The sequence below is a fragment of the Lissotriton helveticus genome, chromosome 1_1 (genome assembly GCF_964261635.1).
Source record: "Lissotriton helveticus chromosome 1_1, aLisHel1.1, whole genome shotgun sequence".
Lineage (NCBI taxonomy): Eukaryota > Metazoa > Chordata > Amphibia > Caudata > Salamandridae > Lissotriton > Lissotriton helveticus.
The window spans coordinates 1,680,036,071-1,680,062,109 of record NC_136057.1 but is presented as its reverse complement, the minus strand read 5'-3'; the positions used below and the strand labels follow the sequence as shown (position 1 = coordinate 1,680,062,109).

At 45.3% G+C, this 26,039-nt stretch overlaps 1 protein-coding gene across 2 annotated transcripts in view; it reads left to right on the top strand.

The window, feature by feature from the left end:
- The window catches only part of DTX3 (deltex E3 ubiquitin ligase 3), a 224,743-nt gene extending 200,713 nt beyond the window's left edge, over window positions 1-24,030 (top strand). For both annotated transcript variants that reach the window (XM_078688968.1, XM_078688967.1), the window contains exons 4-5: window positions 3,354-3,571; window positions 19,473-24,030. In XM_078688968.1, the coding sequence (XP_078545094.1) occupies window positions 3,354-3,571; window positions 19,473-19,548 (294 nt within the window). In that variant the 3' untranslated portion in view covers window positions 19,549-24,030. The remainder of the gene's footprint in view (window positions 1-3,353; window positions 3,572-19,472) is intronic.
- Window positions 24,031-26,039: the final 2,009 nt, after the last annotated feature.

Below are 26,039 nucleotides of genomic sequence, written 5' to 3'. Positions count from 1 at the left end.
GCCCTGTCAGGCGGCCTGACATGCCATTGTTTATGCCTCTGGTGCCATTCAGTGGCATATCCTTCACTCCTGCACCTGTTCCCTCTTTCTTCACTTCCGCGCAGAGGTACATCACTCCAACTCAACCATCTTGGCCAGCTCCGCCACAGAAGCTGACTTCGCCTCCAGCATCAGACTCAATGCCTCTGGCACCACCACCTCTCGTAACATAGCCTATCTCTCAGCACAGGTCTAGAAAATAGGCTCAGAGATTTAATAAGATATAAATCTGCATTTGGTACTGCATGGGAAGTATCATGGGTAATCTACAGTCTGTCGACACCCTGCAGCGCTGGTTTATCTATATGACCCAGAAGATCGTGTTTGATACTATGATGATTCCTCTTTATGAGCTATACTACAGAAGGCTGCCTTAGTAACTGTTTCCAATTCTGAAAGCCACAGTGCAAGACTTTTATACAAGATTCCAGAACCAAAGGGAGCTCCATCCCTGGCACTCAAATCGGCCCCCCAGCAGCAGCCACCTGCACAGACACAAACACCGCCACTGCCTCCTGGACCTTGTGCCCAGTCAAGCGGAAGCTAACATCATGGTATATGCGAAAGTGGATGAAGACAAAAAGGATGGAGAGGTAAAGGAGGCCGCTGATGGTGAGGAAGAAGACTAGATAAATGAGAAGATTACATGGCTCATCAACAGGCACCCGCTCCCCTTCATGCCGATTCTCCTGCTGATGATATTGCCATATTGCATTCGTTGTTATAAGCAATGAGGCTCATGATTGTGAATGTTATAAGCAATGAGGCTCATGATTGTGAATGTTATAAGCAATGAGGCTCATGATTGTGAATGTTATAAGCAATGAGGCTCATGATTGTGAATGTTATAAGCAATGAGGTTCAAGAACGTGAATGTATGGTTTTATGGACCTGCTTAGGAAGGAGGTTAGAGCCATACCAATCATTCATCACATCTGGCATAACCCAGCCACTTGCCTGACCATTGTCCCATTCCTGTATAAAAAGTATAAATCTGTGGAGGATATAGTATTAGGCCTTGTAGTGGTGACAGAGGTAGAGTGGTAAGCTCATAATCCGGCATCACCTAAACGTGCCCTCAGATTTTAAAGGTCAAAGAATGATATATCTGAGAAACTTTTTTCATTTCTTGCCACTCAAACATGAAGCAGCTAATTCTATCAGGTACCATCACCAGATGTGGGTGGACACACAGATGATCTTTTCCGAAGGGGAGCATAGTACCTCTACAATGATCGATTCCGCAATGAATGTAGCCACAAATGATTTCCTCCAAATAGTAAGAGCGGCGATTCTCCACATGCAAGGCTTGCTCCATAGTATTTCCTTCAGTCTGACAGTGCAGAACAAATCCATAATAATACATTTGCCAGGGAAGCATTTTACAGCACTTCATTTGAGCAATGGACTTCGGATCATAAAGTTGGATTAAGAGATTGCAACTTTGCAGAGAGGTACTACGGTTTCTCATTCTAAGTCAACAAGTGGTGCACTATCATGTTCGTCTGATGAGTTATCGACCTTATCCAGTACATTCTCACCCTCTGGTTCATTGAGAGACCACCATAGAACCTACCAGTTACAGAATGTTTTCAACACCTTTGTCTTCTGCAGTCAAAGATCTTCCTCCTGATCCAGAAAAAGCTGTCAAATGAAGTCCCCCACATCTCACTGAAACAACAGATTCTATTATACCATTGCAGTTAAACAAGTACCTCAAGCGGCAGTGGAGTTGCATGCTTATGCTGCAAAAAGTGCTTCAGTTTTTACAGGATGTGGAATTCACCAGATTGTTAAACTTGGAGGGCATATAGCTCCTTATTGTGCCCAAAGATTTAGAGCACTTCCATTTCCTATTATGCAAGATAGATAGCTGTCCTGCGAAAGCAAGGTCCTACCCTTCAAACTGAAGTCTGAACCACAAATTCATACACAATGCCTAGCCCAGTGTCCACGTTTGTCAGACGTTGAGGTCATCACTTTTTCCCCTTCTTTGACGACAGGCTGATCAATGGCAGATCTCATTGCAGCGTAGATGTTCCATTAGGGCCTGTGTGATTTTTGGTGGCGTGGGCCAACTATAAATGAAGAAAAGTTGTCCACTCAAACTCACTTTCTCAGAGAAATTCTGCTCACATCGTTTAGCAGAGCCTTCCTGTCTGAGGAACCTCTCCAGAGGTTCCAATCATTGTTGCAGCAGATCTAAATTGTGTCAGAATCTTCATTCTGGCTTTATAAGTCACTCCAGGGAGTGATGGTGTTCTCGAGTCATGTATACTCATTGCGAGAGCCAGCACAAGGCTGATGTTCTGCCCCTGCTGAGACTGGCACCCCTGAGCTGCCAGTCTTCATGGGGCCTAGGAACCTGAACTAATGACAGTATGAGACCCGTGGGTCCTACCACTGTATCACTGCTCCGAGTCAAAAAGCATTATCCCTTAAACCAGATATCGAGCTGTTTGATCAAAACCAGTCTCCATGCAAATTGTGTATTTCGCCGTCAAAAGGGGACGAGCCCTGCTAAATGTACTTGTGCTAATCATGTGTAAACACAGTGAAGGACAGAATAGAGAAGATAGTGCTTTCGGAGAATGTAAATGACGTTACAACTTGCTAACTTTAGTGTTCATATTTTCTTAACTAATTCATGTAAAAATATTTTTCTAGAAGAATAACACTGGACATTTATATTTTATTTTAAGTGATACATGCTCCGTCTGTACTGTTTACACCCTGCAAGAATAAACCTTGCTTGTTCAACATTGCTGCTCCCCTAATAAGGTCAGTGCCTAAACAGGAAGTACTTGGAATTTCAATACGCTTGCAGTAGTACCCACTGTTTGCGTTTTCAGACAGTTGCAAAACTTGTTGCAATTGTCCATCTGCTCCTGAGTAGCGCAAGCCCTGAGAACCTGACCTGACATAAGCTTTACAGCGGGAAGGAAATACTGACTTCTGATTGACCAGTGGCGGGAACTGGATTTATAATTTTAAAATTTGCTTGCTGCAGTGGCTCATTAAGTGGCACTGTCCCCAAAGGGAAGCTCAGCCCCTTAGAAAAAAAATATTAAAGAGCTTGACTGGGGCACCTGTCTGAATAGGTTTGTCATGTTCATCCATTAGTGAGGGTCACCTCGACTACGCCAAGTGGAGAAAAAACTTGTTTTATGTGGCAAGATTACTATTTTTTTTTTCAAACACCATGTATTGTTCTAAAAGTTTTTTTCCCCTTTCTTTTTTTTCCCCCACAAATGGATGTCTACACACAGATTCTTTTTGGTTGCTTATGTTCCTGGTATTTGTTTTTTCTCTAGTCAGAACATCCCAATCCGGGAATACGGTATCCAGGAACCACACGTGTCGCCTACTTGCCTGACTGCGCAGAAGGGAATAAAGTCCTGACCCTGTTCAAGAAAGCCTTTGACCAGCGGCTGACGTTCACCATCGGCACCTCCATGACAACGGGGCGGCCCAATGTCATCACCTGGAATGACATCCACCACAAGACAAACTGCACCGGAGGGCCACAGCTGTACGTATGCCTTGTGCTGCCATTTTCGCTCTCTATGCCTCTTTTCTCCTCTGCACACTTTCCATCCTTGTTGAGCTTTCATGTTCATTCTAACCAGGGGCATAGTTTGGTCAGTAAGATTGGTGGTGTGTGAGCTTCAGATGTCCCAACAATCACAATGGCATATAATGTTAAAATACATTATACGACAAGCAGGGCGCATGAGAGGAGCTTAAGGGGCAGCGGAAAGGTAGAGGAATGCAGATTGGCACGGGTACTAAGTTAGTAAAAACACGTTATTTTGTGAAATAACCACAAAAAAAAATCCTGGTGAAATCCAACAGACACCTCAACCATACCCGATTGTAAGCACCTGTACCCAACTATTTATACCAAATACATTTATTAGGAGGGTGTAACACCCCCCTGAAGCTGCGCCTCCTGAGACGATATCGAGTCGGGGTGTTCAGCACATTATTGTCAGTCACCTGCTCATTTGTGGCACCAGTATGACTTGCAGCACTAGCGCTGAGACACCAGTGCGGCAATAGATTTGTCCATTTGTTCGTTCCCACATTGATCATTAAGACATAGATAGCCAATCCTCTGCTTCCTAGCATACACATCGTCAATAATTTCAGCTGGTGGGTTTTGTACCCATCCATGCCCCATGAGTGTCCCTGTGGATGACTCCGTTATAAGTAGCTGAAGAGTGTGATACATACGTATGGTAATGTTGTGCAGAAAGTCTCCCTTCAGTGAGAATCCTAATGAAACTGCCTGTTGAAGACTTGGTCGTCGAGCCTTTGTTCCCCAAACAGAAGCCAAATTATTTTTCCAGCACTCTAAAAGATAAACAGTTTGCATATTTGAACGCAATGGAGATCTTTGGTATAAGATGCTTGCTTCCGAACCCAGTGGGAGAAAAATTAATTTGAAAATGGTAGCAGTGGCTTGGGGGGGGGGGTGTTAAGAGCGTTACACCCCTCTAATAAATGTATTTTCTGGTAAAAACGTTGGGTACAGGTGCCTTCAGTTGGGTATGGGAGGGGCCTGACGGATTTCACCAGCATATTTTACATACACACAGTAAAAAAAGCACCCAAACTATCTCCCGCTCCGTTTTGACACATTTGAAAAATGACGGTTATTTGATCAAATATTGTGTGTTCTCTCGCTTAGTACCTCTACCAGTCCGCATCTCTCTCTCTCATTCCTCCACCCCTTAAGCCTATCCATGAAAACTCTCTTTCTGGTAGATAACATTTTCATGCAAATTCCTCACCAGCCTTCCATCGCCCCTTTATCTGAGGGATAACATCTTTATTTGTGATTTTTCTTTTGTTTCTTCCCCTCTCAAATCAACCATTCAAATCAACATCTCCCATACCTCCATGTACCCGCCCAGCTTGTGTCTCATCTTTATTGTTTTTGTTTGAATTTTCAATGCTTTGTTTGCCCCAGTATTGGAACTTTCATAGATTCCCATGCTTTGTATCATTCCCCGTCGTCGGAATGGGAGCCTCGGTAGTATAAAAACCATAGAAACAAAAGAGAAACCTAGGCCTAGGCCTCATCTCATTTTGTATTCTATCCACCTCCTTTTGTAAAAAGAGACCAAACTTTTGCCAGGACCAATCAGAGCAGCCTCACCCTCTAGAACCTTCCTGAGAGAGCTCAGAGCCTCAGATTTTTCTACCGCACGTTGTGCTAGGGAGTCTCCACTGAGCTCTGCTCAGTTTTCACTGTTTTTCTACTTATTTCTTCAAGTTTCTGCTTCAAATCGTCATGTCTGACAAGGAGAAGAAGGCCTTATTCAGGTCCTGTGCCTCTTGTGGCAAAAAACGTCTTTTTGTGGAGGATAAGCATGATAATTGCATTTATTGCTTATATCCTGACCACAAGGCCACAGACTGCAAGATCTGCAGGACTTTCTCGAACAAGACTCTTCGGGACAGAGAAGGCCGGCTACTTACCTGGCTTCAGAAGATGAAGACACGCAAGGAGGTGCTCTCTTCGGATGAGGAGGATTCCGTGTCTGCTGCTTCCTCGCAAAGATCAAAGAAGAGGGGTAGGTCTCCCCCTGGTTCTTCGACATCTGAGCCCCCTCTTAAAGCCCCTCACAAGATCTCTGACAGGTCTGAGAGGGCTGGTCCCCTTCAATCTCCTCACGAAAGTGTAAAGGAGAGGCAGGGACAGGCTACAGCAGTGGTGCCAGCCTTAAAGGACAAAAAGGAGGTGGTGATCCTTTCTCCTCCGTCCAAAAAGATCAAGCCCAGTGATAAACACTCTACTGGCACTTCAGGATCTGGGCCGGAGAAAAAACAGCGTCCGTCGACGACGAGAACACCAGGTACGTCGACGACTGTGACTTTGGCTAAAGTTCCCGCTGTTTCTGTGGCTCCGTCGACGGGCTCGTCGACGGTAGCGGTGTCCACGACGGCGACTTCGTCGACGTTCAAGGTTCCGAGCTCGTCGACGATGATGGCTTCCACGTCGACGACGACTAGCAGGCCGCTGTCGACGGCCGCAACGACGACGAAGACTACGTCGACGACGTCGACGACGACGGCTTCCACGTCGACGACGATGATAATGACGACGAGTTCGTCGACGAGACCGTCGACGGTGGTCCCATCGACGACGAAGATTGTGTCGACGACGGCTGTGGTGCCGTCGACGGTTACATTAACTGATGCTCCGACGACGACGGCGTCGTCGACGAGACCGTCGACGGTCCAAAAAGTGCATTTTCCAGTTCGGAGAATGAAAATCACGCCGGAGATGACGTCTCCGCGACGAGTCTCTTCCCATCTACCGACAATGCTGTTAGATGATGAGTCTGACGAGGATGAGTTTCAGGACACTTATGGACCTGCCTATAGTCCCTCGGACTTGAACGTAAAGTTGCAGGAGACGGACACGGAGGAGTATTTCGACCAGGCAGGTGGCCAACAACTACATCCTTATGTTGTGGAAGAGCGACATCCGCCGAGTTTGGGACAAGGCATGGTAGCCATGCCCTCCTCTCTCATTTCGGATCTTCAGGACATGCTTCAGGATTATCGTAAAAGGTTTCCGTCAGACCCTTCTGGACAGACTACGTTTTTTCCACTTCCACCACAGCCGCAAGTGCAGCCGGCTACTAGTGTTCCGGTGGTACCCTCCACACCACCGCCAGTGACACCTTTGGCCCGGGTTCCCACACCAGATCCCGTACCACTGCCCGATGCCCATCAGGATACCTCTTCGGATGAGGAGGTTGTTCCAGTGGATCCCTTGATGGATCCTTTACAGGACCCTGACCCGGATCAGGGGGACAATGACCCGCAAGACCCAAATGCTGCTGGTCGTGACACTTCCATCTCCCCTCCGGTGGATATAGGGGGTTTTCATCATCTGATGGAACGGGCTGCTAAGAGGTTTGGCCTACCTATTTCAAGAGAGGAATCGGAATGTTTCCTGTATGACTTTAAGGAACAACACCAACGCTCTGTCAAATCTATTCCCATTATAGAGCATGTATGGGAGGAGGGCATGAAGATCATGCAGAGTCCTGCCACGGTGATTCCAGTCCTCCCCAGGCTGGAGAAGAAATATAAAGCTCCTGAAGGCAGTCCAGCTTGCCTTATTGGTCAGCCAAAGCCTGACTCGGTGATTTCTCAGGCGGCACAAAGCAAGTCAAAGAATCCGTCCACACCGTTGACCACTCCTCCGGACAAAGACGGCAGACGTCTGGATAATGTTGGAAAACGGTTTTACTCTATGGCCAGCTTACTGGTTCGAGCGGCGAATGCCCTTGCCATCTTAGGCCGTTACGACCGCCAGATGTGGTGCGACATGGAACCCTTCGTGGACCTATTACCTGAGCCCACTAAGGAGGACGCCAAGAAGGTGCTGGCGGAAGGAGAGAAATCGTCAGCAGAAGTGATTGACTGCGCAATGGACATTGCTTCCACGGCCTTCCGGGCCTTGGCCGGCTCCGCCGTCTTACGGCGTCAGGGTTGGCTGAGGGCCACCTGGTTTCGTCAGGAGGTCCAGAACAGAGTCCTAGACCTCCCTTTTGATGGGGAGATGCTGTTCGGGAAGCATGTGGATGATACCCTACAGAATATCAAGAAGGACACAGACACAGCAAAGTCCTTGGGCTCTCTCACCTATCGCAAGGTCCCCTTTAGGGGCGCACGAGGGAGAGGATTTACATCTTACAGAGGAAACCAACAACGTTTTTCCTCGCAGTCTTCCCAGTCATATAAACCCCATTACTCGAATCAGCGACAAGGGCAATCAGCATCTTTCTCTCGCAACCCTCCGCGAGGCCGTCAACAGCGACAAGGCCGTGACAACACCAAACGACAATAGCGGCCTCCCGGCTCTACCTGCTGTTCCTCCCCTCCCGATCACATCAGTGGGGGGCAGGATATCCCTTTGTCTGGACAGTTGGATGTCAATAACATCGGACCAATGGGTCCTCAACATCGTGAAGAGTGGCCATACGTTGGAGTTTCACAACTTTCCTCCAACACGAGCTCCGGGCGCCATCCGCTCAGGACATCTAGGATTACTACATCTAGAAGCCCACCAGTTGTTCCTCAAAGGAGCAATAGAACCGGTCCCGCTCTCTCAGAGGGGCCGGGGGTTCTATTCAAGATTCTTCCTAGTGTGGAAGACGAAAGACACTTGGCGTCCCATCCTCGATCTTCGGGAGCTCAACACCTATCTCGTAAAGCTCTCCTTCAGGATGGTCACTCTCCAGGAAATTCTTCCTCTCTTAAATCCAGGCGACTACTTGGCGTCGCTGGATTTAGAAGACGCATATTTCCATATTCCAATACACCCAGCTCACAGACAATACCTTCGCTTTACAGTGGGAAAGAGCCATTTCCAGTTCAAAGTGCTTCCATTCGGCCTTCGATCGGCACCGAGAGTGTTCACCAAAGTATTGGCACCGGTGGCAGCTTTCCTTCGACGACAATCTCTCGAAGTTTTCCCTTACTTGGACGACTGGCTCGTCAAGGCACCATCTTTCCAGGACGCTTCGCAAGCCGTGTCTACTTGCCTCCATTTGTTCCGCTGCCTGGGCCTTCAGTTGAACGAACACAAGTCAGTCCTCCTGCCTTCCAAAACTGCCAGATTCCTGGGGTCCGTGCTGGACACCACGCATTGTACGGCTCGTCCCTCGGAAGAGCGACAACAAAAATTTATGGTTTCGGCTCAACTACTCTGCCGCAGCAAGGTCCTATCGGTCCGCCAATACAAATCCCTTCTCGGATCGATGTCCTCCTGCATACCATTAGTACCGCTTTGCAGGCTAAGGATGCGTCCTCTACAGGAGGAGCTGGACAAGCAATGGCGCCAAGCAGAGGGGTCGTTCAACGACAGGGTTGTTGTAACATCAGCAATGAGAACAGCGAGCGAATGGTGGCTTCAGAAAAGCAATCTCGCCCAAGGCCTCACGTTCAGGATTTCTCCTTCACCCATGGTGATGACCACGGACGCCTCGTTGGAAGGCTGGGGTGCAGTGCTCCGAGAGCTTCAAGTCAGTGGCCATTGGAGTCCAGGACAGCGGCAGTGCCATATCAATTTCCTGGAGCTGACAGCCATTCGGTTGGCCTTGCAAGCTTTTCTGCCCAGAGTGGGCAATCGCTCAGTGCTGGTCCGGACGGACAATACGACGGCCATGCACTATGTAAACAAACAAGGAGGCACCAAATCGCAGACTCTGTCCGCAGAAGCTCAACGGATTTGGGATTTCGCGATTCACAACAACATCACTCTGAGAGCCGAGCACTTGGCGGGAACTCTCAATGTCAAGGTGGACGCCTTGAGTCGCCAGACGGAAGTGACTCACGAGTGGGAGTTGAATCAATCCATTCTCGACGGAGTGTTCTCAGTTTGGGGGACGCCGACCATCGACCTCTTTGCTTCGCCGGAGAACGCCAAATGCCGGTTCTACGCAAGCAAGGTTCACCATCGGGGGTCCCTAGGGAACGCTCTTTCGATGGCCTGGTACAGCGCGTTCTTTTACGCTTTTCCTCCCATTCCCCTCATTCCTCGAGTTCTCAAGAAAATGAAGGCGGAACCCTGCAGGATGATTCTAATTGCTCCAGCGTGGCCCAGACAATTCTGGTACACAGAACTGCTGCGGCTCTCCCAAGCTCCTCCAATTCACTTGAGGCCCATTCCGTCCCTCTTGTCCAGGAGTCAGGGACAGGTTTTCCACCCGGATCCGAGATCCCTCCACTTGACGGCGTGGCTCCTGAACACAGAGAATTCAGTCATCTAGCTTTGTCTCAAGAATGCAGAGAGGTCTTGGCTCATGCCAGAGCACCAAGTACCAACAAGACGTACACGGCAAAATGGAAGAGATTCTGCTTGTGGTGTCAACGGGAAGGTCTCCATCCTTACACTTCCCAACCTCATCAGTTGCTGCCGTATTTGCTATCTCTGGCTAAGTCTGGTTTGGCACATTCATCAGTAAAGGTGCATTTAGCGGCCATATCAAGGTTTCGACGCAGTTCGGCAGGTCCTTCCTTATGGTCCTCTAGGGTGGTTAAACAATTCTTGAAGGGCCTATTCCGGATGTATCCGCCAGTTCGTCCTCCTCCACCAGTGTGGCAGCTCAACCTGGTCTTGGCTCAACTCATGAAAGCTCCGTTCGAGCCGGTTCACAAGGCAGACTTAAAGTTCCTCTCCTGGAAACTAGCCCTCCTCTTAGCTCTAACATCGGCTAGACGAGTGAGTGAGCTTCAGGCACTCTCCATAGTGCATCCATTCCTGCAATTTACAAAACAAGGTCTGGTTCTTCGGACTAATCCCAAATTCATCCCGAAAGTGCCATCTGAGTTCCACTTGAATGAACCGGTGATTCTGAAAACCTTCTTTCCACATCCTTCTACACCTGCGGAGCGTACGCTCCATTCTTTGGACATTCAACGGTGCTTAAAGTTTTACTTGGAGCGCACACGTCCCTTTCGGAAGTCTACTCAGTTGTTTGTGTCCTACAGTGCACCTCGTAAGGGGTTGCCTTTGGCAAAGACTGGCATTTCCCGCTGGATCTCCAGTGCGATTCAATTCTGTCATCAGGAAGCGGGCAAGCCGCTGGACGGCAGAGTCCGTGCACATTCCACGAGGTCGGTGGCTTCATCTGTGGCTCTCTTTTCGGGAGTTGCCATTAAGGACATCTGCAGGGCAGCACCGTGGAGCAGTACTCATACCTTCACGAAACACTACTGCCTGGAATCTGCAGGACGAGATGATGCGGCTGTTGGTCAGGCAGTCCTGCGTAATCTGTTTCATTGAGAGGTGAGCTTTCCCTACGATCCCTCCATCCTGGTGAGCACATTTTGTTTGTTTTTACTGTACTTTATGTATTTTTCTATGGTTATGTGATGCCATGTATTTACAAAATGTGTTCATGGTGCTGTACTGCTAGCTATTCTGATACAAAGCATGGGAATCTATGGAAGTTCCAATACTGGGGCAAGAAAACAAGTTACTTACCTGTAACTTTGGTTCCCCAGTATTGGTAACTTTCATAGATTCCCATGCGCCCGCCCGCCTCCCCTGGGAAAGCTCAGTCTTTGTACAGAGTTTGTGGCGGTTTGCACAACGGCTACGAAAATCTGAGGCTCTGAGCTCTCTCAGGAAGGTTCTAGAGGGTGAGGCTGCTCTGATTGGTCCTGGCAAAAGTTTGGTCTCTTTTTACAAAAGGAGGTGGATAGAATACAAAATGAGATGAGGCCTAGGCCTAGGTTTCTCTTTTGTTTCTATGGTTTTTATACTACCGAGGCTCCCATTCCGACGACGGGGAATGATACAAAGCATGGGAATCTATGAAAGTTACCAATACTGGGGAACCAAAGTTACAGGTAAGTAACTTGTTTTCTTCACTCCCACTCTCTGGAACTCCCCGCCCACCCAATCCAGCATTGACTTTTGTACCCAGGTTTTGTTCTTTTCATCGAAAAGCACACACAAAAAAGTCTTCTCCTTTTAGAGGGCCTAGTAGCTGCAATTTGTCACTTGCTTTCTCTTCAGTGTTATTTCGCATGGATTTTTTACAATTGAGTTTACTGCTCCAAGTTTGGCATCCATCATCTCTTAATGGTAATTAAAAAAAAAAGTTGCAGTGTCATGATACTAATGTGCACTTGTATATGTTATCGTGCACTGGTGGTAATTCCCTCCCACACCCTCCCCCCTTTCCCTCTCTTCTAAGTTCTCTCTTTTGCTTTGGCCAGTGCTGTTCCACATTAACAGATTTGTTTTTGTTATTTGGGGTTTTTGTGTGGCAATTTGCAGCAGCATCAGCAAAAAGCATTGGCAAAGCTAAAAGGTCAGGTAAAGCTATTGAAAGACATGATGGGAATAACGCCAAGTACACCCATATAACCACTTAGGTCATCCTAGCTATAGGCGGGTAGAACAGAGCGTTGACTCCAAGCAAAAATAAATCTTCCATTTCACTATAATTTTTAACGTCTTTCTCCACGTTGTAGTCTGAACCCTTGTATCATCCTGGAATTCATGTTGTATCTGAATATCAGACTAAGTGTAGGAGCACATTGTGCCTGGGTTTTCATTGGCTAAGTGGGCATGCTGTCGAGCAGTGGTTCTTAACCTTTCGACTTCTGTGGACCCCCACTTAATTTTTACTGGAACCCAGGGACCCCGACTGAACGGAGGTGGCGTTTGGGAGCGCCACCTCCGTTCAGCCAACCACGCCCTCGCCGCCGTCCCCCGCATCCGAAGAGCAACTACAGGAGGAAGGTCCTTCTCCTACCTGGCCGCCAAGACCTGGAACTCCCTCCCGACCGACCTGCGCCTGACCCAAGACCACCTCTCCTTCAGGAAGAAGCTGAAGACCTGGCTGTTCGAGCAGTAGCGGCACCCCCCCCCCCCCCCCTAAGCGCCTTGAGACCCTACGGGTATGTAGCGCGCTCTATAAGTGTCATTGATTGATTGATTATTGGACTCCAGGGACCCAGGAATGACCCATTGAGTCATTACTGGAAGCTGGGGACCCAGACTTTAGCATTTTCAGAGATTTGAACTGCAAAACAATACACAAAAATGTAGAAACAAGCCTTCATCAAACACATACACAAATGATGAAATATTTTATTTAAATCACAATATTAAAAAAGTCAACATTTTAATTTTAAGGTTGTAGGTTTTTTCAATTCGATTGAGGCCACTCATCATTATTATAATAATAATAATAATAATTATTATTATTAATAATAATAATATAGACTTAATATAGTGCATGGCAACCCTTAGGCTTCCCCGCGCTGGCTGTGGTCACTCCCGAGAACAGTTTATGCTATATTCTGGCAGAGTCAGGTTTTTAATTGCTTTCTGAATGTGAGATGGTGTGTCAGAGAGTGTAAGTGGTTAAACAAAAAGGGGTAACCCTGTGTCCCTCAGAACCTGGGCATATATGATTAAAGAAACAATGGTTCTGTCGGGTGGCGTATCAAATTACTTTAAGTAAAGGATATGTTAGCTCATTATATAATGAAAAGAATGACAATCAATTACATTCAATTAAACCTCTCTGAGAACAAATTTAGTTCAAAGTTTTTATGTATGAAAAACACTGGAATTTCTTCATTTCATTTCAGTTTCAATAAATGTTAAAAACATGTGAAGAGTGACCAATAGTCAGCCAGCGTGCTTTCGGGCCCGGTAGGTTCAGTGGGGGCTCCATTCGGTTCTGCCCGGCAGCTCCGACTCCCGCACTGATGACTCCCCGTAGGATCCAGGAATGGATCCAGACTGGCCGTATGTACCACTGCAACCTTCCCCGTCGCCCTCGCTGAGACTCACGACGCCGCCGGCACCCACTGACGGCACCAACCCCATTCTCATTCCTGACGGTTTGGAGCCGGATCGGCACCAACAGACCCTTTGGGCCCTAATCGATTCCTCAGCCTTATTCTGAAGGGCTAGGAATGGAGGAAGATTGGGACGGGTCACTGGACCATTAACAAGACCAGGCTTTTCAGGACATGGACTGGTACGAGAATTCGGTGAGGCGAGCGGACTGGGTACCTCTCCAGATTCTGGCCTGCTTTCTCCCACTACCTTGGCTATGGAGACTGGAGGATCATGCGCTATGGTGGTGTGAAGGGCAGCTGAGGTCCTGGACCTTCAGCTCCCTTCTGTGGCAGTCAAGTCTAACATCTTGACAGAGTTCCTGCAGCTAGGTGTCTCCTCCTGGAAACTCTTCTTGCCCATCAACGAGGCCTTAACAGATGTCCTTCTGGGCACCTGGTCCAAGTCCAGCACAGGGCTCCTGTGAATAGGGCAAACGCCCGCCCCAATCGCCCTGTACCAGGCGACTCAAATTTCCTCACCAACCACCTTACCCCTGAGAGCTTGGTGGTCCAAGCTCCCACCTCCCAGGGCGCGTTCCCTTCTGCACCTCTGGCCAGAGAATCCAAGAGGCTGGATAGTTGGGATAAGTAATATTTTTCGTCAATCAGCCTTTCATTGAGGTCGGTGAACACAGCATGCTTGTTCGCCGATTACTGCAACACCCTGTGGGAAATGGTTGCCCAAGTGCTGCCATAGGTCCTGAAGGATACCTGGGCCACCCTCTCCCAAGCAGTATTATTATTATTATTATTATGTTTCTTATATAGCGCCTGAATCGACCCCCAAAGGGGTATCTCCGCGCTTGCCTTGGGAACCCGTCCTGGCTTTTCCCTGTGAGATAGCCCCTACAGGGCATCCCCAAGGTGAAAGCCAGGCATCCCGCCGCAGGGGGGCCGTTGTGGAGATTAAGCAAGCTTAATGCCCAGAGTTGCAGAGTGTGAACCCATGATTAGGTCAGGCACCGAAGCGAGAATTATCGAGTCCATGGACATTTGAGCTCAAGACCCTGCCGCGTCGGGAATTGAACCCTGGTCCAGAGTCTGACCTCTGCTTCAGGGTCTGCCTGCTCTAACCAGTGAGCCACACTTCTCCACGGATGGGAGAGATGCGGTGACGTTCACCATTCGTTGTGCTCTTGATACGACCAACCCACTGGGCAGAGCAACTGCATTTAAATTGGCCATTCGCTTGGCTGAGGACTTCTGGCTTTTGAGGGGATTTCCAGGCCTCTCTAATGGACATGCCTTTAAAGGCACACCACTCTTCGGACCAAGGCAGACATGGCACTGGAGCCCTTTAAGTACACCCGGGCAATGGCCAAGTCCTTGAGCCTCTCCGTGGCCACATGTTTCCCGTCTCCCTTTCATCGCTACGGAAGAGGCTTTCAGCCATGCCAACCATATCCAAGGCACAAGACTTCACAAGTTCAACAACCTCTGCAAGGCCGTGGGCACAGGTCGTTCCGACCCCATGGGTTGGGTGACCAGAAGTCTTGTCAGTCCACCACCATCCCTGCAACCTCCGCCTCCAAACCTTCCTAATCCGGTCCTTTCAGATCATGGGCGGCCTGTAGCTGGCGGGATCAGCCATCACCTTCACCACTGGCAGAACATCATGTCGTACAGGTGAGTTTTCCAGATAGTCCGAAGGGGCTACTCCTTCACCTTCGAGACTACCCCTCCCTCCATGCCTCCAACTTACGACCGGCTGATAAAGGATCACCTGACTTTGCTTCAGGAGGAAGTCATAGCTCTCCTGGCCAAGGGAACCATAGAGAGGGTTCCGGTGCCAGAAGTAGGCTGTGGTTGTTATTCCTGCTTCTTTCTGGTCCCGAAAAAGGACAAGGGTCTTCGTCCTATTCTAGATCTGCAAGCCCTCAACTCCTTCCTCAAAAAATAACGTTCAAGATGATCACTGTAGCTCAGGTCTTATCTGCCCTGGACCCATGAGACGGAATGATAGCATTGGACTTGCTGGGAGCTTACTATCACATTCCCGTCTTGTCTGCTCATCGGCGCTACCTCCGGTTTATGGTAAGCCACAAGTACTTTCAGTTCACCGTGCTCCCCTCTGGCCCTACCAGCGCCACTCGGGTGTTCACCAAGGTGATGGCGGTGGTCGCAGCTCATCTGTGCAGATCAGTGGTGGCAGTCTTCCCCTAGCTAGACGACTGGCTGTTGAAGGCGAGCTTGCCCCAGGCTGTCTTCTCCCACCTCCAGACTACGGCGAACCTCCTGCATTAGCTGGGGTTCACTCTCAACGTGCCGAAGTCACACTCACCCCCTCTTTAACACTTTTCAACAGAGCTGTTCGGGATACAGTGCAGTTTTGATCCTATCCTCCTGAACAACGAGTCCAGAACATTCAGGCTATGATACCAATGTTTCAGGATCTGGGAATGACTCTAAAGCTGTTGAGTATCATGGCCTCCTGTATGCTGCTAATGACACATACCACATGGCATATGCTGGCTTTGCAGTGGGACCTGAAGTTTCAGTGGGCGCAGTCAATCAACAATCCAATTTCTTACACCACCTTCACTAGTTGAAGTTTGAAAACGGATATCCTCTTCATTACGAAGTGTATTAAAAAATGCCCCCGTGGAACAGCTAAGTTGAAGGCCAAAGTAAGAACCTTTATTTATACTCCTGTTAAAAAATGACTAGAAATGACAGGCATCTTTACATGTACGCCAATTCACACAATTAGACCACCAGAGCGTCTACCTTTTTGATATTTGTTAATGAGTATTGTAGCTCTCTTGAAACATGGCCAAAGATTCCTGAAAGCAGCAAATTTTATGGCAGCCTGCATTATCTTCCCAAAGGGTGTTCCTTAAATATTGTTTGAGTCCTGCAATATTCCAAGATAACTATTGATTTGATTTCCAGGGGCTAAAGAGGAGGGACACTTAAAAAAAATAAAAAATAAAGATTAAAACAATGCTGCTTCACTGTTGTGTAACTGTGCAGGTGGAAAGTCCTCAGGTAGCCAGTGACGATATTATGTTATTGCCACCATAGGTTTTGGGGCTTGAGCATTCTGTATGCCCCCCTTATGTGTCTCAGTCTGTTCAAATGACCCTTTACAATAGTTGCCTCAGGATGCTACTTTAGCCTCTCCCATGCTCATGACGAGCTGAGCTCGTCATGAGCCATGGCGCTCCGGTGCTCATGACGAGCTCAGCTCGTCATGAGGCGTGGAACGCTCGCATGCGGGGATAATTCCCCTGCTGTGCTGAGCGTTCCACGGCAGGTAATGCACCTGTGACGAGCTGAGCTCGTCATGATCACCGGAGCGCCGTGCCTCATCACGAGCTCAGCTCGTCATGAGCATGCGGGCGCTGTGCGCGCCCCCCTTCCCCCCTAGCACAGCGTTAAATTAACCCCCGCAGCGAAGGGGTTAAATATTATGTTCATGGTGTAGGAATATGTTTATTTGCTAGCAAGCCCTGTGCCAGAGTTCTATCACAATCATCAACCGAGCTTCCCACCTGGACATTGCTCTGTGACGATGATGCTTTATATTATACTCTGGTATATTATTATGTACATCTGTTACTGTAGCGGCTACGTGATGACCAACGAGCAACACTTTATTTTCCCTCAGCGCTCTTGTTAATTGCGAATTATGAGATTTGTTTCTATAATGTTAGACTTGGAGAATTTGACCATCCCAGTTTAAACCAATTTTAAGCTACCCAAATCAATGTTCATTTGTGGTGTTATTACTTAGCATTTGTATTATACAGATCTATTTTGATGTGATACACTGGTGGCATCTATTGGATAAAAGTGGACAGGGTGTGGCCTACGGGCTAGGGTGGTCGACCTCGAAGCTGGGCAACCAAGCTCGAATCTATGCAGGACGCTCAACATCCTGTGCAAACAACTTAATCTCCCCATGCCTAACAAAAATTAATGTGTCCGTTAGTAACGCAACTGGTGCTCATGTAAAGCGCTCTGTTACCTGCGGGTCTAGTTCGCGCTATATAAAACTCAAAAAAGAATGATCTCATCTGTATATATATATATATATATATATATATATATATGTCACAACAAGGTTTTTCCAAGTTGTCACCAACAATGAAAACGCCGCACACCACCTCAATGTTGGTAAGTTCAATTTATTTTCCTGTAGGCTCTCTCCCACCTACGCGTTTCGGACTGTAGAAGTCCCTGGTCACGGTGTACAAACAATTGTCCTTTCTTTGTTTTGCACATTTATACTGACATCCTCACTTGGCATGTTACGGTGCATTGTGGGGGCAGTAGGCAAATGCAGTTTTATACTGTTTTACAGCTTTGTCGCTGTGTTGCTGAATTGCGAACATCTCACTATGCATTGTATTAATCCTCTATTTTGTACAGTTTATATTCATAGGTGTACATACATCTCATTGTCCCCATTATGTACACCTATGAATATAAACTGTACAAAATAGAGGAGAGAACAATCGAACTTATGATAAGCTGGACAATGGAAATCAAGTGAACTAATGTAAAATCTAAAAAAGAGCAAATGTAATATTCTTATATAACATTCGAATGACACTGATAAGATAGTAAAAAACGTGTAAATTGATAGCAGATTAAATTTAGTTAATTTTGTCATAGTGTTGCTGATATGCAAATAGCACATGGATGCATGCAATTAAATTGACATATGGCACTCAGCCATCCCTAAAATCTATGACTAACAGTCATCAATATGTAGGCAGTTTCTTATTCCATTACTAAATGTGAATGGCAATTTAATAAATCCTCAACACATACTCAATGTGCCAATCAAGCCCTACATATACGTGGTAACTAAATACTCCAACCCGTAATTAATACAATGCATAGTGAGGTGTTCGCAATTCAGCAACACGGCGACAAAGCTGTAAAACAGTATAAAACTGCATTTGCCTACTGCCCCCACAATGCACCGTAACATGCCAAGTGAGGATGTCAGTATAAATGTGCAAAACATAGAAAGGACAATTGTTTGTACACCGTGACCAGTGACTTCTACAGTCCGAAACGCGTAGATGGGAGAGAGCCTACAGGAAAATAAATTGAACTTACCAACATTGAGGTGGTGTGCGGCGTTTTCCTTGTTGGTGAAAACTTGCTAATAACTTGTTGTGACATTTTATAGCGAGGCTGTCCTGATCCTCGCCGCCCGCGCCAGCCGAAGGACGCTCCCCCCGCTTGGGACATTTGCTCGTAAAAAAAATAAATAAATAAATAAATATATATATATAATTTTTTATTTTACAGAGTTTTATATAGCGGGAACTTGACCCGAATATAGTATCAGAGCGCTTTACATAGCTCCAGTAGCATTGCATGAGGACACATTCATAGTTTTGTAAGGCACGGGGAGATTAAGTGATGTGCCCAAAATCACACGTTGTTCCGCGTCATTGCCGATACTCAAACCCAGTTCCCCAGATTCGAGGTCGACCGCCCTAGCCGTTAGGCCAACTCCTCTCCCTAATATATATATATATTACCAGCAATGCGATTCCTTTGCCAACACGCTCAGCCGTCCGGTGCAGGCATTAGACAGGCAATATCCAGCCCGATAATAATTTTCAAAACAAAAAAATTGCTGCACTCCATAAATGCTTATTAAGGGTTGTTTATTTCACCACTACCACCAACGTGTTTCACCACAAGGGCTTGCGCACGGTCTTGTGGTGAAACGCGTTGGTGGTAGTGGTGGTGGTGAAATGAACAACCCTTAATAAGCATTACTGGAGTTTGGCCATTCTTTGGTTTTGGAGAAAATATATATATAATTTTTTAACTCTTGTGGGATTTTTTATGTGATGCATGGCTTTTGCATTTTTTACATACTTTTATCGTATTTTATATATGTTTTCTGTGCTTTTATGGTTGTAAAAAATTAATAAAGCTGTTTGATGATGTTGATTATACATAAACCGCCATGCACAGGAGCTTTGACTCCTAGTAGCTATACCTGATGTCCTAAACTGATTACTGCTTTCAATTAATCCATGTGCTTTCATTCACTCTAATTTCAGGTTTGGCTACCCAGATCCTACGTACTTAACACGGGTGCAGGAGGAGCTCAGAGCCAAGGGCATAAGTGAAGATTGAGCCCTCACCAAGCAATACCTAAATCTTACTTCCTGACGATATAGGAGGTTGGATTCAGCATTTATGGCGCAGTTTGCCAGCTTCGGTCCAAAATGTAACCAGTTCCCATTATTATCTTATGCCCTTTCGTATGTGTGGCTGCATACAGTGGAAAACAAAACGAGAGATCATTTTGCGTGTAGGCCTGCAGACATCAGCCACCACGGAAGACCATATATTGGCCCATATGGAAAGAGCGCAAATGCAACATGCAGAACCTCTAACTGGTCACATGCCCTTTTGCTCTTCTCCAGCGACGATCCACCAGCGAACTTGCATTACCTGCCAAATTGAATGCACGATGAACATTTCAATTACATTTTATTATATTTTCTTTTTTAAATAAAAAACGGTAATCACTCATTCGGAAGACCTCCAGTTTCGAGACTTTTAGAAACCCCACCAGTAGTTGCTGGTCTCACGAGATGCTATTAAAAAGTTTGGGGCGGAGCAGAATCGTTTTTGGCAGGTGTCTTAATTTCTCTTAATCTAGAGATACCTGACCGTTGCACTTTTTGCACAAACCAGAGTTTGGCATTTTAGTCTGCAGTCCTCAAATTAGAGTGATTTTTTTATTTTTTCGTCAAGTAGTCACTCGAAAACACTCATCTTCATTGTTAGGTTAAATAAAATAGTATAACCTGTAAAATTGACTTTATAATAACTAACGATTGCCGATTTGGTATGCAAAATAATTCATAGTTTGGAGGAAGTGAAAAATGAGCAAAGTAAAATACATTTCTCAATGCATGTTTACAATGAGGTAGGTTTGAAGCCTTTGTTACCAGACTTCTGTCAATCTTTTTTGTTAGGGCAATACATCATAAATTTGCTCTCTGATTGGGCATAGAAAGTGCTTTGCATGGTAAGCAAAACCAATGTAAAAGAATAAAAGTACATTATGTTGGTTTTGGAAAGTCAACTCCAAAATCATGGTATACCTACATTAAAAAGAAGTAAGTAATACTTCTGATTATTTTTAAAGAACAGCTTTTACTTTTACTTGACAGTTTTATTTTAATTTGTTTTGGAACTGAGTACTAGAAGGTTAAGGAAGATATTGGCAAGCATCATGAAGTGAATAGGCAGTGTAATCACCTGCAAAAGTCACAGAACCACCTGCTAATCAGGTGCTTTTAAAAAAATCATTTTAGGCATGTTTACAAGTGGAACAAAAGACCCAGAAGAATTTTGAGGTGCATTTGCTCTACAAGCATTCAGGGAAACATTGTTTCTTAGCCTCTATTGCAACATGACACTTAAGATAGAAATTTGGATACAAATAAAAAAAACACACAAATTCCTATTAGTTCAAAGGTTATAGTTGTTTTTCCCCAACTATTTCCTCATGCTAGTCTTTTATAGTTTATACTGATCCTTACTATGTCTCTTTCTATCATACTGTTCATGATAGAGCTAAACTCTACTGGAAAGCTCTCTGCTTGATCCATGTCATTACTCATCCAGACATGTGTTTTTCCTTTACATTCCAGGACAGGTAGATTGGGTTTCTCTTTATAAATGCAAGGCTCCAAAGTGCAACTATTTAAACTACTCAGTTGTCATATGGGACAACTTGAGAGTTCTGTTACTGCACACTTGCGGACCAGCTTCGGAACATTCCTCTGTAAACTACTTTATTGTTGCCAAACCTCACAAATTGCTATTTGAGCTCAAGGTGAGTTAATGGCCTTATCAAGAAGTATATGATAATGTTTCCTCTCCTCCGTCTTTCTGACCGATATTCCTTAAAGTTGCGTATCCCTTTTCACATTAGAGCCCTGCATTTCTGAGCCGTTGTGCATAACCATGTGCCATAGCAGGCTCATCTCGCTTCCACTGCGACCATTTATTTAACCACTGTCACTCTTGGTCATTCCACAGTAATCCAAAATGGCTAAATCAGTCTTAAGCCACATCAAATTGACTTTTGGAAAGTTGTAGTGCTTGTTGTGACTTAGCTTTGTGGGGAAACACTTAATAAGCATGTGCTCTGTAATTTAGACTGCCTAAAAAAAGGTATTTAATCTCGGACAAAAAAAGCTGCGAAGTAGATTGACAATAATTGTGTCTTAAATCTAAAAAATTAACTTTGAGTGTCTTGTGGCAATTGAAGTCGTAATGCTATGGACTTCCCATTGGCACGCAACTTGACATCTTTCTTTATGTTTTTTCTTCTCTTACCATTCCATACCAGTATTTCTAATAACTAATTTCAGTTTTTTTCTACCTCATATGTGCAGGCATAGATTCTGCTCCCCACGTCCTTTTCTATATGGCTCGCTCCATGCACTTTATATTTTGGCAATTGTTCACAAGGAGTGAGAATCTGTATTTTTTGTTGCAACCTTTAAAAAAATGTTATTGTCATATTAAAGAGAAAATATTGCACCTCGAAAGTTAGTTGGGTGTTTTGAGCCATTTCCCCAGCTCTTCTGGTGCAGACGAAACAATTGCAACTGTATTGGTGGTTGGTTCGGTCATCAGCGTAATCCTCACCTGAACTGGAACCGCAACGACTAGTGGATAAGACACTGACTTGCTCCTCCCCTCAACTGGATGAGTTTTTTGTGTTGCCTTTTTCATAGAAGGGGCAATAGCGGCCATTGGATACTTTGGCGTTGGAAGGGGTTGACCCCAGTTTCTGAAAAGGACAGCTAGAATCAAGCTTTCAGTACTGGCAGTGTGTTTTGTTATTTTAGTTTTTTGATGGGACAATGTTGTTGCTTCTTTGGAGAACTGCAAGGGACTTTTAAGGACACTATAGACAGATTGTGAGAGAGAGCACCTGCACTTACTTTGTTTCTGTTTTGAACACCTTCTAGGGCTACAATAAACGTGTTAGTTCGTTTCCAGTATTAAAACTTTCTGAAACGTGTGAGGTGAGTCCATTTGTGAAAATGATTGTGAAATAATTGCTTTGTGCTCTTGTCAGCCGTAAAACCAACTGAATTGCCTGTTTAGATTTTAATAAACAAATATGCTAGAATGTTGGAGGGAGTACCTAACTGTGACATACATGTTACAGAGCAGTTCCACCCATTTTTGTAGATGGATGCCTCGTTTTCTTCTGAACCTCCTCAGGCCCTTTGTTCCCTTTCGCTCTAAAGGGATAACACGCTTGCCTTTGGAACACTGCTTACCGAGCTGAGGGCTGATAGTGTCATACAGAGGACACTTCCAAGACAAAGGCAAGACTTTTTTTTGCCATAATTCTTTATTATCCATAAGTCAGAGGCGAGACACCCGGTTATGATGTATCAGTATAGATTTGCACTGAATCTTGGATTAGCATCTGATTAAAGATTAAAGAAGTACACAGACTCCATACAAAGCTTTTTGCCTCAAACCAGAAAGCGATGGCTACATGAGAACTGCAGCCTACAGTTTTTTTATCAAGATGTTTAACTTCTTCCCTTGTTCATAAAAGGCCATTACGTAAGAGAAGGGGATAAAGAGATTCAATTAAAACATGTGCTAAACTGTATCTCTTTTTTTAACATTCTGGCCCCTGGATTTTTTCCCATACTAGAGAGAGTACCTCATTAAACACAATGTAGGGACAGCAATTAGGAAACCAGTAATGACCTCCAAAATCTTTTTTTTTTGCCACCTCAGAAATGTATGTAGAGGTCTGTGCATCGTTCGTACACATAGCACTCTAGGGGCAAAGCAGAAGGACACCCAAGCCCTTTCTAAAAGGCCTTACTAAATTTAAGATGGGAGTACAGAAGCTTGATATTTGCAGTGTCTGAAATGTGCACCACTAGGGCAGTGCCATCCTTCAGTGGCTCCCTTGTCAGGCTTTCTAGAACTGATGTTTCATTGACCCAGCATAAGAGGAAAAGAAAAAGGGCAGTTAGTCTTCATTCACATGCTGACATCTCACACTTCAACCAGACTGCACAGTTAGCCAATTGGGATTTTGCGTTTTAGATGTGAAATTGTAAAACTAGTCCGTGATGGATGCTTATAAGAGGGGGTGTAGGTGCGTTCGGGCCAGATACCAGACATTCCAAAAGTCTGTAAATATTGCGGTACAAATGTATGCCTCCGAAATCCTGTGCCTGTTTTGGGGGGCGGGAGTTGGGAATGGATAAAAGTTGCAATGCTGCAGGGGTGTTCATGTGTACTGAAATAATCCTCATTCCTCATTGGCTGGGAGGCACTGAACTTTGCCAGGACATGTGGTTATAACAGCGTGCATGCACACCTTCTCATATAATATTACTTGCATCATTTTGCTGATTTTTATTGTTTTTTTTTATTTGTACAATTCTTTGGAGTTTTATTTTGCTGCTTGTATGACCCTTACCATGGCTCAGCTTTTTCAATTTTACTTTTTTTACTCTTATTTTTGTGTAATAAAAATACAATTTTATTGACATAGCCATGTAGTAAGTAATACAATATAATATTGACAAATAAAGAAATACAAAAGTCCTTCTGAAGCCTGTTTTTTGGTGCCTGGGTGAAACTTGACTGTGTAGGTATAAATGATCAGGGTCTTTCTGCCCAAAGGAATCGTTGATTCTTTTTGTTCCTAATTGATTGTTTTTTTCACAGGAAGATGTTGCTCTTTACTAAATGATTATTGGTTTTCCACAGGAAACTCCTCTTCCTTCTGCTTTTTAAAATCTAATTGAATTGTTCTTTCCTAGGAAATAGTTTTGTGGGAATGACTGGTCTGTTTCCCTTCACAACCGAAGAGGAAAGTGAATTGTGGATGCCACAAATGTATTTCTTGAATGTGACAGCAAAAGCTCACCTCGGAGGCCACGACAGAGCCACTGCCTTTTCAAGGATTCTCTCATCCCTGACCTTTCACCCACACGTTCCATGGTACCCTGCCCTCGCGTAGCCATCTCCCCATCCCATACCAACAGGTCACTAGTCTGCTATCCATTGACGGATTGCTTGCTTCTTCCATAGTAACATTTTTTGTTCTTTATTCTCTAAATGGTAGGTTCTTCACGGATCATGAGATTGGGTTGGGTCGAGAAACTGCTTTCTGTTCAGTGATTGCTTTTTCAACGGAAAAAGTGTTTTCTTATGTTAATTATTGTTGGTTCTTCCACAGAAAGGTGTGTACTCGTCATTCTTTGATCACCTGCTTTATGCCTTGTACACTTCATAATGGTAGGTTCATTGTTAAATGGAAAGGCAGTTTAGGGCCAGATTACTATTCTCATTGTCAAACTAGGGATGTGCTATTTGATGCTGACTAGTTTGTCAATGGGAATGCGATTTGCGGTGCAATCTGTGTACTAATAGGGTGTATGGCAACTTTTCTCTTCACTGGTGCAGGGGTGGGGGGGGTGTCACAAAATGACCTGCCTAATGAATATTGGTTAGACAGTGTAGTAAAGGAAGATGCACAGTCTAGCTGTGTAAGTAGATAATCCTTTATTGTAGATTCCTTCTAGGATAGGCAAGTAGGAGAAGATAGGAAGTATAGGTAAAACCCCACCAGGAGCAGGCTCCAAGCAGCTCAGCCTGACTTGACCAACTGACACTGTGAGCCAGAGAGACACCCAGGCATTCTATGATGTCATGGTACATTCTATTCAGTGGAGAACAGTAGAGAAGTAATTTACTACACATCCTCCTTCCTTAGGGAATGACAGCTGAAATAAAGAAAAGGATAAGTGAGATACCTCAAATACAACATTTACATGAAAGTACAATAAAGAGATACACAAATCTAATTATATACTACACGAGGTATCAGAAATATAATTAGCATAAGTAGAAATATAATAAGATGCTAAACATTACTACTACACGCCCCATCCCCCTCCCTTAGTGAAAACAAAGCATGGTTTAGATGAATAACAACCAATGCAACAAAGAAGGGTGGTCACGCCCACAACCTCCCCATACATGGGTACAACACAGGGTAGGCACCCTGGTAAACAAAGGTGGGTGTAGACACAGACCCTTGGGAGAAATACAACATAGCCAATAAAAGGTACAACAGGTGTAGAATTCAACTCTAGATAACCGGAAGAGTGTATCCCCAAAACAGAAGTACACCCAAGAACACGTTCTTGAAAAACCAAAATTTCCCCTGATCAAGGCATGCTGACACAAAAAAATGATAAAGTTTCTCACTCAAAGTCCTACAAACATGAAACCCTTGGCCATGAGTTCCAAGCAGGTGGACTTCGACCGGAGCATAGTGTCAAAATGAAAAGGTGCCAAAACAATCTCCAGCCAAAAATAGGGATTAACGCAGGGTACTAACCCTGTAAAATAACACAAACTCCCCTAAATAGGGTACACCACAGGATACTGACCCTGGAAAACTGAACCACCAAAAATAGAGCACAACACAGGGTAATAACCCTGTAAAATAACACATCCTCCACTAAGTAGGGTACACCGCAGAGCACACACTCTGGGAACAGATATGAGGCATTGACTACCCACAAACAATACCACCTACCCAA